The sequence below is a fragment of the Macrobrachium nipponense genome, chromosome 23, assembly GCF_015104395.2.
Source record: "Macrobrachium nipponense isolate FS-2020 chromosome 23, ASM1510439v2, whole genome shotgun sequence".
Taxonomy (NCBI): Eukaryota; Metazoa; Arthropoda; class Malacostraca; order Decapoda; family Palaemonidae; genus Macrobrachium; species Macrobrachium nipponense.
Genome location: NC_061090.1, coordinates 81,681,290 through 81,695,751, shown reverse-complemented (window position 1 = coordinate 81,695,751; position 14,462 = coordinate 81,681,290). Strand labels below are relative to the sequence as shown.

General features: G+C 44.4%; 1 protein-coding gene across 2 annotated transcripts in view; it reads left to right on the top strand.

Annotated features, from left to right (window-relative positions):
* Window positions 1-14,462, top strand: part of LOC135202171 (uncharacterized) — a 103,008-nt gene that overhangs the window by 48,559 nt on the left and 39,987 nt on the right. For both annotated transcript variants that reach the window (XM_064231433.1, XM_064231428.1), the window contains exons 2-3: window positions 6,128-6,241; window positions 6,622-6,914. In XM_064231433.1, coding sequence (XP_064087503.1) covers window positions 6,195-6,241; window positions 6,622-6,914 — 340 coding nt within the window. In that variant the 5' untranslated portion in view covers window positions 6,128-6,194. The remainder of the gene's footprint in view (window positions 1-6,127; window positions 6,242-6,621; window positions 6,915-14,462) is intronic.

Below are 14,462 nucleotides of genomic sequence, written 5' to 3'. Positions count from 1 at the left end.
CTAAGTAGAGAGAGACTCTTATCTTTGAGAGATGGAGCCATCTTGCTACATTTCGCATCAGAAGCGTGAAAATCATAGGGGCTGTACTCAGCCCGAAACAGAGAGCTCTGAATTGGAAGACCTGTCCCTTTAGAACGAATCTGAGGAACTTCCTGGACCGAGGGTGTATCGGAACATGGAAATAGGCGTCTTGGAGATCCAAGGACACCATCCAATCTCCTGGTCTCAGGGAAGCTAAAACAGACTGTGCAGTTTCCATCTTGAATTTTATCTTCCTTACAAAAAGATTCAGCCTGCTTACGTCTAGGACAGGTCTCCATCCTCCCGAGTGCTTCGGAACAAGGAAAAGCCTGTTGTAGAAGCCTGGAGAGTTCCGTGATACAACCCTTTCCACTGCTCTCTTTTCCAACATTTGATCCAAAAGGTCTAATAAGATCTGTTGCTTCGAATCCTGATAAGAGGGCGAAAGGTCTATTGGCTCTATGCTTAATGGCGGTTTTGAAAGAAACGGGATTTTGTAGCCTTTCTCGATCACTTCGAGTGACCAAGAGTTCGCCCCTCTTATCCTCCATGCTTGCGCGAAAAGAGCGAGTCTCGCCCCGACTGGTGCCTTGGATGTCCGAAAAAGTCATTTCTTTCCCCTGGTTTTTGAGGGGGCTCTGCCCCTGGGGAAACTCCTCCCTCGAGCAGCAGCTCTCAAAGAGGCTCTTCCACGAAAGGGCTTAAAATTCTTCCTAGAAGCTTGCGTGGTTCTTGAAGACATCTGATCCGTAGGACGTTTCGAAGACCGAGACAATAAGTCCTGCGTCGCTCGTTCTTGGAGATTTACTGATAAATCCTTTACCATCGATTGTGGAAAAAGATGAGCAGAAAAGGGAGCGAACAACAATTCTGCTTTTTGCGCTGGCGACACTGACTTAGCTGTGAAGCTACAGAAGAGTGCGCGTTTCTTCAGGACTCCTGACGCAAAATGTGATGCCAGTTCGTCGGAGCCATCTCTTACTGCTCTGTCCATACATGACAAAATACTCGCTAAGTCCTCTAATGAAATGGAATCTGGGCTTCTAGACTGAACATCCAAGACGCCCAAACACCAATCTAGAAAGTTAAAAACTTCTAGAGTTTTGTAAAGGCCTTTGAGATGGTGATCTATCTCTGACATTGTCCACGAAACTTTTGCTGATGCCAGGTAAGATCTTCTAGGAGCTTCCACTAAGTTTGCGAAATCCCCTTGTGCGGAAGCGGGGATTCTTAAACCTGCTTCCTCTTCTGTCTCGTACCACTTCCCTGATCTTCCACTAAGCCTTGTGGGGGGAAGTGCAAAAGAAGTCTTGCCCTTTGTCTTTTTGGATTCCATCCAATCATGGATTCTTTTAAAAGCCCTTTTAGTCGAGAGCGAGGTGGCCATTTTGACAAAATTTGGAGTCTTCCTTGCCTTCGAAGAGGTTAGTTGCGAAGGTGGAGAGAGAGGAACTGGAGCTCGAAACTTCTCGGGAAACAAATCTTTTAAAAGACGAGTCAAAGTCTTATAATCCACAGAGGATGAGGTTGTAGGATCCTCCTCCTCTTCCGAAACAGGCTCGCTTGACGATTTATCTTCTAATGGAGACGTAGTCTTATTCTGAATTGAACGAGAAGAAACCGAAGTTTCACCTCCCTTTCGAAACGTAGGTCTTGTGTTTGAAATCAATTTTGAAGAGGAGAGTCTGCTATGTTCTCCTAACCTTGACTTTCTCTCCGAATTTTCCAGACTAATGTTATCCGATATCTCTTGACGAGCACCCATACTGTAGTTTCTACTACCTTGACGCAAATGGCGCTTACCCTTTTGACTAGCGACCTGTCCTTTTCTTCCCAAGGTGACTTTATGCATCGGACGCCTAGCGTCCTCATTTGCGTCCTGGACAGCGTCCTCATTTGCGTCCTGGAAAGCGTTGTCATTTGCGTCCTGGAAAGCTTCCTGATATGAAGGACGACGAGCGTCCTTACTAGCACTACACCTCGCGTCCTCAAAAGCGTCCTGACATGATGGACGGCGTGGAAACGGTCCTTTAAAACGATCTTGAGTTGTAATACGCCTCGTGTCCTCAAAAGCGTCCTCATATGCGTCTTCATATCCTCCTTCTGAACTAATCTCGTGAGTTTGAATTCTCTCCAGCTGACGTTTACGAGACCGAGCGTTCCGAGAAGCGTCCTTACGAGCGTCCTGATTAGCAAGGCTTTTCCTTTGAATATTCTCTTCTTGTAATTCTATTTCTGAGCGATCCTTCTGAACGTTCTTCGACTCTTGGAAAAGACGACGGCGGCCGCCTGTGCGACACCTAGTGTCTTTTTCTCTTTCGCCAATACTTCTAGAAACTTTATCAGCAGGACTGCTTGCGCGTTCCTGATTGAGTCGATGAGGTCTAGAAGGCGACGAATCAGAAGATGACAAAGAACGAAGAGAAGTCGCAGGAGAACGTCTAGATTTCTTGACGGGAAGCCATAGATCTTTTTTACGACTACGCGATCTTTCTTCTTTCTTGGCGAAAAAAGCATCCAACTGTTGACGAATCGCTAAAAGAGTCTTTTTCGATGGTGAAGAACCATATGATGGAATGAACCTTTGAGAAGAAGATGGGCGAGGGGACGCCTTCTTCCTTCTTTCCGGACTCGAATCAGGACGCTCAGAAAACGTCCTGAATCTCTTGCGCGGGATACTGTCTTCGAAGTCTTCTGGAGAAGACCGAAGCGTAAATCGAGGCGGAGGACGCTCTCGATCTCCCGATGAAGCGTCCTCTTCCATCATACCTTTCCTAAGAGGGCGAGAAAGACGATGGCCGCCAGTGCGACGTCTTACGTCTTCCTTACCACTCTCAATTGGAGAGGCTGCGCTCATTTTTGATTCAAGGTTCCGAATCGATTCTAAAATGGTAGAAAGGGCATTCCCTTCGGTAGCAATCACTTCCTTATCTGAAGGTGAAATTATAGGGTTATGCGTAACATGTTCTACATTTATGTTAGATTGAGCAACTTTACTTTGACTTTTAACAGAAGCACTCCTGGAGGAAGACCTCCTAATTCTGTCACGTTCAAGTCTACGAATGTAAGATTCATACGCCTTCCATTCGACATCAGTTAACACTTCACATTCTTTGCACCTATCATCCAACAAGCAAACATGCCCTCTACAATTCACACACACCGTGTGAGGATCTACCGAGGCTTTTGGTAGCCTCACCTTACATTCTTCTACACCACACACTCTGAAACTAGTAGAACTAGATCCAGACATCTCAATTCTAAGAAAAATCAAAGCCAAAATCAAAATCCAAACCACAATAGCGTATGCCAAATCACTAAGCCAAGTCCGAAACCAAATGACAATCCAAATACTCAAGTGACAAATGAAGTTTTCGAAATCCTAAGCGGAGGTCTGTAAACAGATGTTTACCGACCGGCGACAGAAGAAAATCTGAATAGAAAATGGGAATGGTTCCCGGTATCCGCCTCCCAGCGGTGGGAATGGGTACTAACCACCTAGCCGACCACTGCGTTTGCCGGGAGTTTTGAAATTCTGTCGGTCGTCAGAGAATACAGCTATATATATATCCGGCAGGTAAGTGTCATGAACAAAATTCCATTTTTCTTCTCAGTTGTGCCGGACCCATGGGCAGCTGCAGAGGACGCATTCCAGCACCCGTGGGACAACCTCATAGTGTACGCCTTTCCTCCGTTCTGCCTGATACACAAGGTGATGAGCAGTGTGTTGATCATCAGTAATCTTCAGATGATTCTGGTGGCACCCAAATGGCCCCAGGCCATTTGGTATCCGGACCTGCTGACTCTTCTCTCGGAGGCACCGCGAGAGATTCCCCCTTGGCACAACCTGCTGTGCCAACCGCACATAGAACAGTACCACCAAGCAGTTCAGTCCCTGTCTTCATGGCTGGTGGTTATCCACCATCTCTTGCAAGAGAGAGGCTTTTCTCACCGAGCAGCAACAGAGATGGCTGGGTACCTCAGACAGTCCTCTGCAGCAGTATACCAAGGAAAGTGGTCCATCTCCTGTGGTTGGTGTCGTAGACAGGGTCTCTCTCCACTCAGAGCCACTCTTCAGAAGGTAGTGGATTTCCTTGTCGTTCTTCGCCAAGAGAAGCTCCTCTCTGTCTCCGCAGTTAAAGAATACAGAGCCGCCCTGGCCCAAGTCCTTAAACTGCGAGGAGTCGACATTTCCACCTCCATGGAAATATTACACCTAATGAAGAGCTTCTAGAGGTCTTGCCCACCCAGGGAACTCAGGTCCCCGGGGTGGGACGTGACTCTCGTCCTTAGGAGCTTGACTAGCAGACCCTACGAGCCGCTCCAAGAGTTGTCAGACAGGGATCTGATCCTCAAGACTGTCTTTCTGCTGGTCCTGGCATCGGCAAAGAGAGTAGGAGAACTCCATAGTCTTTCCTTCGATGTGAAACACTCGAGGGGATAGGGATCAGTTACGTTCGATTTCATCCTGAACTTCGTAGCGAAGACTCAGAACCCTTCGGTCCCTGACGCCAGGTTCGAGTCCTTCATGATCCCCTCCCTGGAAGACTTCACCAATAATGATGAGGATGAGAAGTTGCTTTGTCCTGTGAGGGTGCTACGGCGCTATCTGAAGAAAACTTGACACCTCAGGCCTGAGTGTCGACGCCTCTTTGTTAGCACCTGGGTGACCAAGAAAGAAGTGTCCAAGAACACTGTTTCTTTCTAGCTTCGTGAGGTAATCTGGAAGGCGTACGTCTCAGACAGGGGTGCCGACACCGGTACCCTTCGTCCGAGAGCCCACGAAGTCAGAGGCATTGGTCCTACACTTGCATTCCGCAAGAACTTGTCCGTGGCACAGATACTGAAGGCAGGAGTTTGGGCCAACCAGACCACCTTCACCTCCTACCTACGGGATATTGCCCACAGGTCCTTGGACACATTTTCCTTGGGACCCGTGGTGGCTGCTCAACAAGTTGTGTAGCTTACCCAGCTCCTTTACTGGACAAGGTAGCATCTCATCCTTGTGAGACTGGATGATTGGAGAGTGAATGAGTGTGACTGGCTTCTCTTCCTCTTCTTTTTCTTCCCTCTCCCTGTGGGCAGAGGGTAGCGGTCGTCACCACGCTGGACAGGATGACGATGCAGGTAAGCTACGCAACCGAGCTCCATTTAGGGATAGAAGCGTTCATCTGTCCCTTCCCTTACAAGGGAGGAAGCGGACACCAGTGAGAGACAAACCCAAGACTTTATATTTGACTCTTATGGAGGATCTAGTTCTTGCTTGCTATTCATAAGAGGTATGCTTGCCTCCCTATTATGAATTGGTCCAGAGGTCTGACCACTGATCTTGCAGTGCACACTCCGATCAGTTGGACAGAGGCTAGGTTCCCCCCCCTTTGCTCTTACGACCAGGGAGGGAACCCAGGTTGGGCGAACACCAGTCTGTTCCCAAGACTCATATTCGACCCACCAATAAGTGAGTCTTCCTTATGTAAAGGACCGAGAGTTTATATTATGTCAGAACAAATCACAATTTTTGGAAGTAAATTGTACTTTTCCTAACTATACAAACCTGAGGTCCTTTACATATAGTCCCACCTCATGCCACCCCTCACTCTGTTCCTGGGCCTAAAGCAAAGTGGTATGTTTACCTCCAGTCGGGCAGGACTTCCGACCATTGGAGAAGCAGTTACTACCGAACTACCTTGTTAGAAATCTTACGACCGGTCCAGCTGGTGCTGAATAGTAATTCCTTATGTAAAGGACCTCAGGTTTGTATAGTTAGGAAAAATACAATTTACTTCCAAAAATTGTGATTTTTTGTTAATTCTGAAGTACAGCAGAATCATAACAGCCAGTGCTATTTCCCGCAAAGTAACTTGGACTTCCTAAGTTATTCTTAGAATAATTCTTTGTTACACTGCTATTTCTAAGGATGTGTCTCATGTGCAAATAAATTATGTATGATGTGTTCTGTTCCATTTCTACTTCAAATTACACTTAGTTCATGCATATACAGAATAGAATCTATACACTGTCCAGTTGCTGCAGACTTAGAATTAAGCAAGTTTTTATTTAGTATGATAATATTACTGGGCTATTAAATGAATTTTAATAATTTAAGGAAAGTTGACAAAGGGAGGAGTGACGAGGCGAGTAAAAGAAGAAACATTGTTCCAGAAGCTACTAGAATGAACAGAAACAAAAAAGGAAAAAAGGAGCAAAATTCATTTTTACAGTAAGAAGCCTTTGTATTTTTGTTGTAAAAATTATATTTTTATTTAAGTGTATTCAAGTTTAACTTTTGTTTAAAGTCTTGTCATTTTTGGCATTTCAGTTAGTGTCTGTTAGCCAACCTGAGTTCTATATTTGTTATTTGATATACTGTTTATGAAATGTGTAAGAACTACCTGATGATTGCTATTGAAATTGAAATAAATTTTGTAAACGGTACACAGATACCAGGTGTGTTATCAGTCCTACTTTTAATGCTGTTGAGTTTATACCTCATGTAAAACTTTGGTAGTTTTTACATTGTATAATTATGTAAAACTTTGGTAGTTTTTACGTTGTGTAATGGTTTTACCCCGAGTCTTACATTCTTATGATAAATTACAGAATGTATAGGATGTTTGAGGGAGAAAACCCAGAAAAGAGTGTGGAGAAAAAGAAGAAAAAGAAAAAAAAGGATCACACAAGAGTGGCAACAGCATCAAGTGAAAGTCAAGAGGTATTGAATCTAGAAGGAGAAGGACAGGAAAAGAGTGTGAAGAAAAAGAAAATGAACACAAAGTATAAAATTGCACCTAAGAAGAGGAGAAAACAGGCAAGCAGTCTAGGTGCACTAGAACGATGTCCCACTTACTATGAAGCACAAGGCAATTGTAGCATGAAAGGGGGAAAAAATTCAGGTAAGATTATTGGTCGTAATCCCCAATTTGTTGATCTAGTCATGAGCTGGTTGCAGCTAAATTATGCAAATCTTTGTACTAAGAACCTATTTTTGATAGTGTAGTTGCTGTCTCATCCTCAAGGCGTTACCATTTCCATGGTTTAACCAGAGCTCCTTGGTGACTGGAATAATGTCAAAGAATTCTCCTTTAGTTGGTCTGTGGCCAGGCATTGTGTGTCGTAATGATAAGCATTATATCATGTGATAAGAGTATAAATGGACTTAGGGTAAGAGGGCATTTTCTCCTATCTTCATTGAATGCTGAGCACAGTTTACCTACGTCCAAACCTGCAAGAAGAAGTGGCTCTGCACATATGTGCTGTCATATTGTTGACATTCTACCAGAACTGGGCCAAGAAGCCATTCTGGTCATGAGTATAAAGTGTACTGAAACTAGCACTCCATTATTTAGGGTCCTCGCTTATGTAATTTCTTTACCAAGGATCATGGAAACATCTAAGTTGAAAGCTAAGTGCTCAATTGTAAGTTCCAGTTGAAATTTTTTTAGCTTAGACTTTGGAACAATGATTTAGTTGGGCATGGGAAACCATAAACTGGATTTTTACGTATGCAACTTACCTGGTAGTTACATATAGCTGTAGTCTCTGACGTCACGGCAGAATTTCAAATTTCGCGGCAGCGCTAATTGACTGGTCAGGTGATTCCCGTACCGCCTCCCTCTACCGGGGAATGTAGAACTACCACAACTAAACCTCAGAATTTTTCTGCCGTCGCAACCGGAACACCGGTTTTGTTTGGTGGAATTTCTTTGCTTTTTCACGACGGATACTCATCGATTAGGTGATGTACTCTTTGTGATTTGGCTTTCGGGCAGTTGCTATTTATCTTTATTTAGCCAGATAGGCAATAATTGTGTGATTTTCATCAGGGTTTAGATTTATAATGTCAGATTCGGGATCTCACTTTAGGGTTTGCAGCAAGGGTTGCAAAACCAGGTTACTTAAAGCTAGGTTAGACCCGCACACTTTGTGCGTTAATTGCAGAGGTCAGAACTGTAGCAAAAGTGTAACATGTGATGAATGTAAGGATTTGACTGATAAAGGCGGGAAGGAGTTAAAGAGTTATATGAGAAAGCTAGAAAAAGATAAATTAAGAAAAGCTTCATCTAGGACTTCCTCCTTAGCTTCTCAGGAATTAGAGAGTCAGGATTTTCCTTGTTCTATGTCTAACCCAGATCCGCCTAACATATTACCTGACCCTGACACCGTTGTTCCCGAACCCGACACCATTGCCAGCTTACGGGAACAGATGGATTTAAGATTTAGCGTGCTTATGGCAGCAATGGATAGATTAGGAGAATCTGTGCATACTTTGATGCTAGATAAGAGTAAGAAAAGTGTTGTGTTAAGTGATAGTGCAGTGGAGGAGGCGGCTGTTCGGTCCTCTCGTTCTCCAAGGCCTGGGCCCCTGCCAAACTCCTCGGACATTGGGAGGAGGCATGCCGAAAGCCGAAGGGAGACGAGCGGAATTGACACCCAAGCAGTCGTCCCCTCAGGCGATTCCGCCGCAAGTTCGGCTGAGGCAGAAGAGCAATGCTATAAAGGTGTTCAAGGAGTATCGCAGAAGTGTCTTTTGTCTTCTTCGAGCGCAAACGATTCGCCTCGCAGAGGTTGGAGGTTTAAGGACGAATCTCGTCCACTAAAGAGAACGAGACAAGTTTCGCCAGCCGCAATTCCCAAGAAGAAGATCGTGGCTTCTGTGGAAGAGCCGTCGTGTAGTTTTTGGGAGGCTCCGGAAGCGTTCTTTTCGACTTCTGAGGAAGTAGAGAGACTGATGTTGAAGAAGAGGAGGAAGCATAAGTCTTCCAGTAGCGAGATGACTGATAAGCGCCAGTCTGATGTACCTAGACAAGAGAAGGAACTTACGCGAGTAGAGCGTTCGCCTTTGGAGAATAGAGATGATTCGGATTCAATTTCTGGCCATAATATCAATAAGCGCCAGCCTGATGACACGACAACCGCGTTACACCAGACGCCAAAGCGCCTGGCTTCTCAAGAAGCAGCCGCTAAATGCCAAGCTACCAGACGCACGGATTCAGACTCGGTAGCTGCAAGGCGCCTATCTCCCAAGCGCTTGGATACGGTAGTATCAGGCGCCATACGCCTGACTTGATTGACTTGGAACAGAGAGAGTTTACGAAACCAAGTCAAGTTTTTGGTTCTTCAGGGCATTCTAATAAATTCTTTAATTAGTACTTTACCGGAGGAGTCTCAAGAGCCACTGCAGTTGGTGGAGCAGGAGTTAGACTGTCCAGTGGATCAAGAACAAGCGGAGGACAATTTATCAGCAGGAGCGTCAGAAGGAGAAGCAGTAGAAGGCGAGAAGGAGACTCGGTCGTTGGCATACAAACAATTACTCAACTTTTTCCTAGATAACTGTCCAGAATCTTTTTTGCCAGCCACTCCCGCCTCACCTGAATCCCAGTATGCTAGGGATACTAAACCAGATTCTTCGACTTTCATTAAGCTGGTTTTGTTGATTTCAGCTAAAAAGGCGTTGAAAAAGATGGATGAGTGGATGAGAGAAAAGAGGGAGCAAGGTAGGACCGTGTTTTGTTTCCCTCCTTCGAGACTTTTAACTAAGAACAGAGTTTGGTACAAAACTGGGGAAGCCTTCTCCCTGGGAGGCGCTGCCTCCTCTCATGGAGACTTCTTCAGCCTAGTGGACTCGTCCAGACGTTCTGCTTTGAATTCAGCGAAGAATTTCTTTACGAGTTGCGAATTAGATCATTTGCTGAAGGTGGTTTTCAGTTTTATGGAAGTAATAAGCTTCTTGGATTGGTCGATTGGCACCTTGGGAAGGAAGGCAAAGTGTTTTAACCTGTCAGAAGAACATTTTAGTGACTTCTCCAATGTGATGTCCTGTATTGATAAAGGAATAAGGGATGGAGCGACTGAAATCGCTTCCTTATTAACTGTGGGGATCCTCAAGGAACGTCAGCTTTGGTGTGCCTTTACATATAAGGGAGTAACAAGAACCCAGAGTCGGCGCTTTTTCCTAAGGATTCAGTGTCTGAAATTTCTGCCTCTCTGGTCCAGAAAGCAACTCAGACCTTTTAGCTCAGTCAGCTAAGAAGCCGAAAGGCACGACGACTTCGAGTGTACGCCCAGCGCCAGTTGTCGAGCAGGAGAAGCCCTTTCGGGGCAGAGCACCAACAAGAGGATTGCAGAGACTCGAGGCCTTCTAGAGTTAGGTTCGGTCCTAAGCCCAATAAGACAACAACTTCTAAGAAATGAGCAGGAATCCTTCACACACCAGTCGGAGCCAACTCCAGGAGTTCTGGCAAGTTTTTGGGAACGAAGAGGAGCAGATCCATGGACAGTATCGTTACTGAAGGAAGGATATTCGATTCCGTTTGTAAAACATCCTCCTCTGTCAAAGGTACCGATAGTTTTGACAGCTTACTCGTCAAACTTAGAAATGTTGCGCGTTGAGAAAGGAACTGTCGGCTCTATTAGAAAAGAGAGCGATAGAGCTGGTAAAAGATCAGAACACTTCAGGCTTTTACAATCGCCTATTCATTGTCCCGAAAGCTTCGGGAGGGTGGAGACCAGTATTGTATGTCAGTGCCCTGAACAAATTTGTGAGCAAGACAAAATTTTCGATGGAGACCACCCAGTCGGTTTTGTCAGCACTTCGTCAAGGAGATTGGATGGCTTCCATAGACCTACAGGACGCGTACTTCCACATTCCAATTCACATAGACTCGAGGAAGTACCTAAGATTTCGTGGTTCAGGGAAGGACATACCAGTTCAGGGCCCTATGCTTTGGATATCCACAGCGCCACAAGTATTCACCAGAGTCCTCTCATCAGTAGCAAGGTGGTTACACCTAGAAGAAATAAGAGTAGCGCTCTATTTAGACTACTGGCTGCTCTGTTCACAGTCGAAAGAAGGGTGTGTGAAGGATTTGCAGAAAACAATTCAACTTACAGAAGAGCTGGGTCTTCTAGTGAATTTCAAAAAAATCTCAACTGATTCCGAACCAAATTTTAACTTACCTTGGAGTGACAATGAACTCAGTAGCTTTTCGGGCTTTTCCATCAGAACAGAGAGTGAGTTCATGCCTGAGAAAAGTCAATCAATTTTTAGCAAAAAAGACATGCTCAGCCAATGAGTGGATGAGTCTTTTGGGGACCTTAGCGTCAATAGAACAGTTTGTAACTCTGGGAAGACTCTACATGAGACCGCTTCAGTTCTTCCTCAGAGCAAGTTGGGAAAGAAAGAGAGTCCCAGACACTTTTGTTTTTCCAATAACGGAGGAAATAAAGCAAGATCTCCTTTGGTGGAGGTTAGAGAAAAAGACTCAAGGAGGGTCTGTCTCTTTGGCCACTGAACCCCAGCCTTGCATTCTTCTCAGATGCCTCGGATCAAGGATGGGGAGCGGTGCTGGGAAAGAAGGAAGTGTCAGGCTTGTGGGCAATCAGTCAAAGACAGTGGCATATAAATCTAAAAGAACTAAAGGCAATACTTTTGGGATTGAAGGCCTTTGCCAAGGAAGTACAGGGAAAAGTGGTCGTCATCAATTGCGACAACACCACAGCTCTCTCGTACATCAAGAAACAAGGGGGGACTCACTCCTTCTCTCTGTGCGAAGCAACGAGGGAGTTACTCATCTGGGCGAAAGAAAATCGGACAAGAATGCTCACAAGGTTTGTACAGGGGAGATACAATGTAAGAGCGGACGAGTTGAGCAGGAGAAATCAGGTACTACCTACAGAGTGGACTCTGCACTTACAGGTATGCCAGCAGTTGTGGAATCTGTGGGGAAGACCTCTAGTGGACTTGTTTGCCACAGAAAAGACAACAAGATTGCCAATATAATGCTCCCCCGTACCCGACAAGAAAGCGTTCGCTTTAGACGCAATGCTGCTAGATTGGTTGGACTTGGACCTCTATGCCTTTCCTCCAATGAAAATGATCAGCGCAGTATTGACAAAGTTCAGGCAACACGCAAATGTCAGAATGACGTTAATAGCTCCATTCTGGCCAGCAAGAGAATGGTTCCCGGAGATCCTGGACCTTCTAATAGACTACCCGAGGAAACTTCCAGAGCGAGTAGATTTACTCAGACAACCTCATTTCAGGAGATTCCACGAGAATATCCACGCTCTACGTCTGACCGCATTCAGACGGGGTTGTCGAGACGAGCTTCACGAGCTATTGCCAGGCCAAGGAGAGAATCTTCAGCAGCGGTCTACCAGGCAAAATGGTCAATTTTTAGGGCCTGGTGTAGACAGCATGGAGTCTCGTCTACTAAAACCTCTATAATTCAAATGGCAGACTTCCTTATTTTCCTTAAAACAGAAAGGAAACTCTCAACTCCTACTATCAAAGGATACAGGGCCATGCTATCCTCAGTATTCAAGCATAGGGGAATGGATGTCTCGAACAATCAGGAACTGTCAGATTTATTAAAATCCTTTGATACAAAGAAACAGGAAGGAAATAAGATAATCTCTTGGAATCTAGATATAGTGCTCAAATGGCTTCTATCTACGAGGTTTGAACCTTTCAGAGATCTCACTAGGACAACATTATTCTTGGTGGCTCTAGCGTCGGCCAAAAGGATAAGTGAAATTCACGCCATCGATAAAAGAGTGGCATTTGCACAAGACAAGGCAATATGCACATCGACGATTGGCTTTTTAGCCAAGAATGAGTCACCCTCACGACCATGGCCTTGTTCATTTGAAATAAAGGGCCTCTCAGAGTTAGTAGGAGAGGGAGAACCAGAGAGATCATTATGTCCAGTAAGAGCCCTGAAGTATTATATACACAGGACTCAACAAATAAGAGGAGGGTCAGACAATCTTTGGTGTTCAGTAAGAAATCCTTCTAGGATATTATCTAAGAATGCAATATCCTTTTTTTGAGGGATTTAATAGTTGAAGCTCACTCTCAGTTGGGAGAACCAGAGGTTGATCTGGCTAGAGTGAAGGCCCATGAAGTCAGAGCTGTTGCAACTTCTATAGCGTATAAACGCAATTTATCTTTAGACGCCATTATCAGTGCGACGTATTGGTAATGTAAGTCAGTGTTTGCAACACATTATTTAACGGAGATTCAAGCAGTGTACGAAAACTGTTCCACATTGGGACCTTTTGTAGTAACTGGCACGGTGTTGGATAAGGGAAGAAAGGAAGTCAATCCTTCCTAATAATTTTGAACTTGATCTTTGGTGTTGTTTTTTAAGGGTGTCTGAGGGTACGGAAGTGTACTAGTGGTACCCTACAGTCCATTTAGGTAAAGGGTCAAAATATTTAGGTTAAGGTGATTCCCATGTTGTTGTTGTCCTTATTGTTTATTGTGTACGGCTCCATGAGCAGACATATAATTATCGCATGTCAGTCCACGGTTAGCCCTAGACTACATGTAAATGTCTATAGCTTGGTGCTCAGATCCATATATCACGCCAATGCTGGTACACTTCTATAGCTTGGTGCGCGGTTCCATATACTACCCCGCCAATGCTGGTACGTATATATAGCTTGGCGCACGGTTCCATATACCTCGCCAATGCTGGGTACGTGTCTATAGCTTGACACAAGGCTCCATGTACTTCGTCAATGCTTTCAAGATCAGCAGACTTAAGAGGCAGTAACCTTCAAGTCAGCTATCTTAAAAGGTAAGGACTAAAAGAGAACTACTAAATTCCAATAGAAATTCCTCATTAAATATGGTTAGCTGCCATGGCCCCACCTACAAAATGTACCAATCAGCTATATGTAACTACCAGGTAAGTTGCATACGTAAAAATGATATTTTTATGATAAAATAATGTTTTACATATACTTACCTGGTAGTTACATCATTAGAGCCCACCCCCCTCCCCTCACATGGACAGGTAGGCATCAAAATTCTGAGGTTTAGTTGTGGTAGTTCTACATTCCCCGGTAGAGGGAGGGGGTACGGGAATCACCTGACCAGTTAATTAGCGCTGCCGCGAAATTCGAAATTCTGCCGTGACGTCAGAGACTACAGCTATATGTAACTACCAGGTAAGTATACGTAAAACATTATTTTATCATAAAAATATAATTTTTCATGCACACATGTTGGCACTTCTCACAATTTCTGATCGTTATTTGTAAAAGCACAAATTGTTTTGAAGAACTTATAATTCTATTTAGAAGTCTTATCTGAAGAAATGTTCCACAGTTATTTTTATTCGTTAATATAGTAGATAACCGTTTAGATTACAATGTCTGCAATAGCCTACGGTACTAGTACTAGGAAGTGGCCTAAAATTTACATTGATTTAGTGAGAATAAGTCAGCTAGGCTTTAGTAGACAGTACAGGCAGTCCCTGGTTATCTTTTGGGGCTCTGTTCTTGGTGGCTGCTGATCATTGAAAACTGCCATTAACTGAAACTGTGATTTATGGTGCTGATATCTGGTTAATGGCGCCAATAATCAGTTAATGATGCCTCTTGTTAGGTATGTTATGGTGCCATAACTCCATTGTAAGTGCTTTATGGTGTGT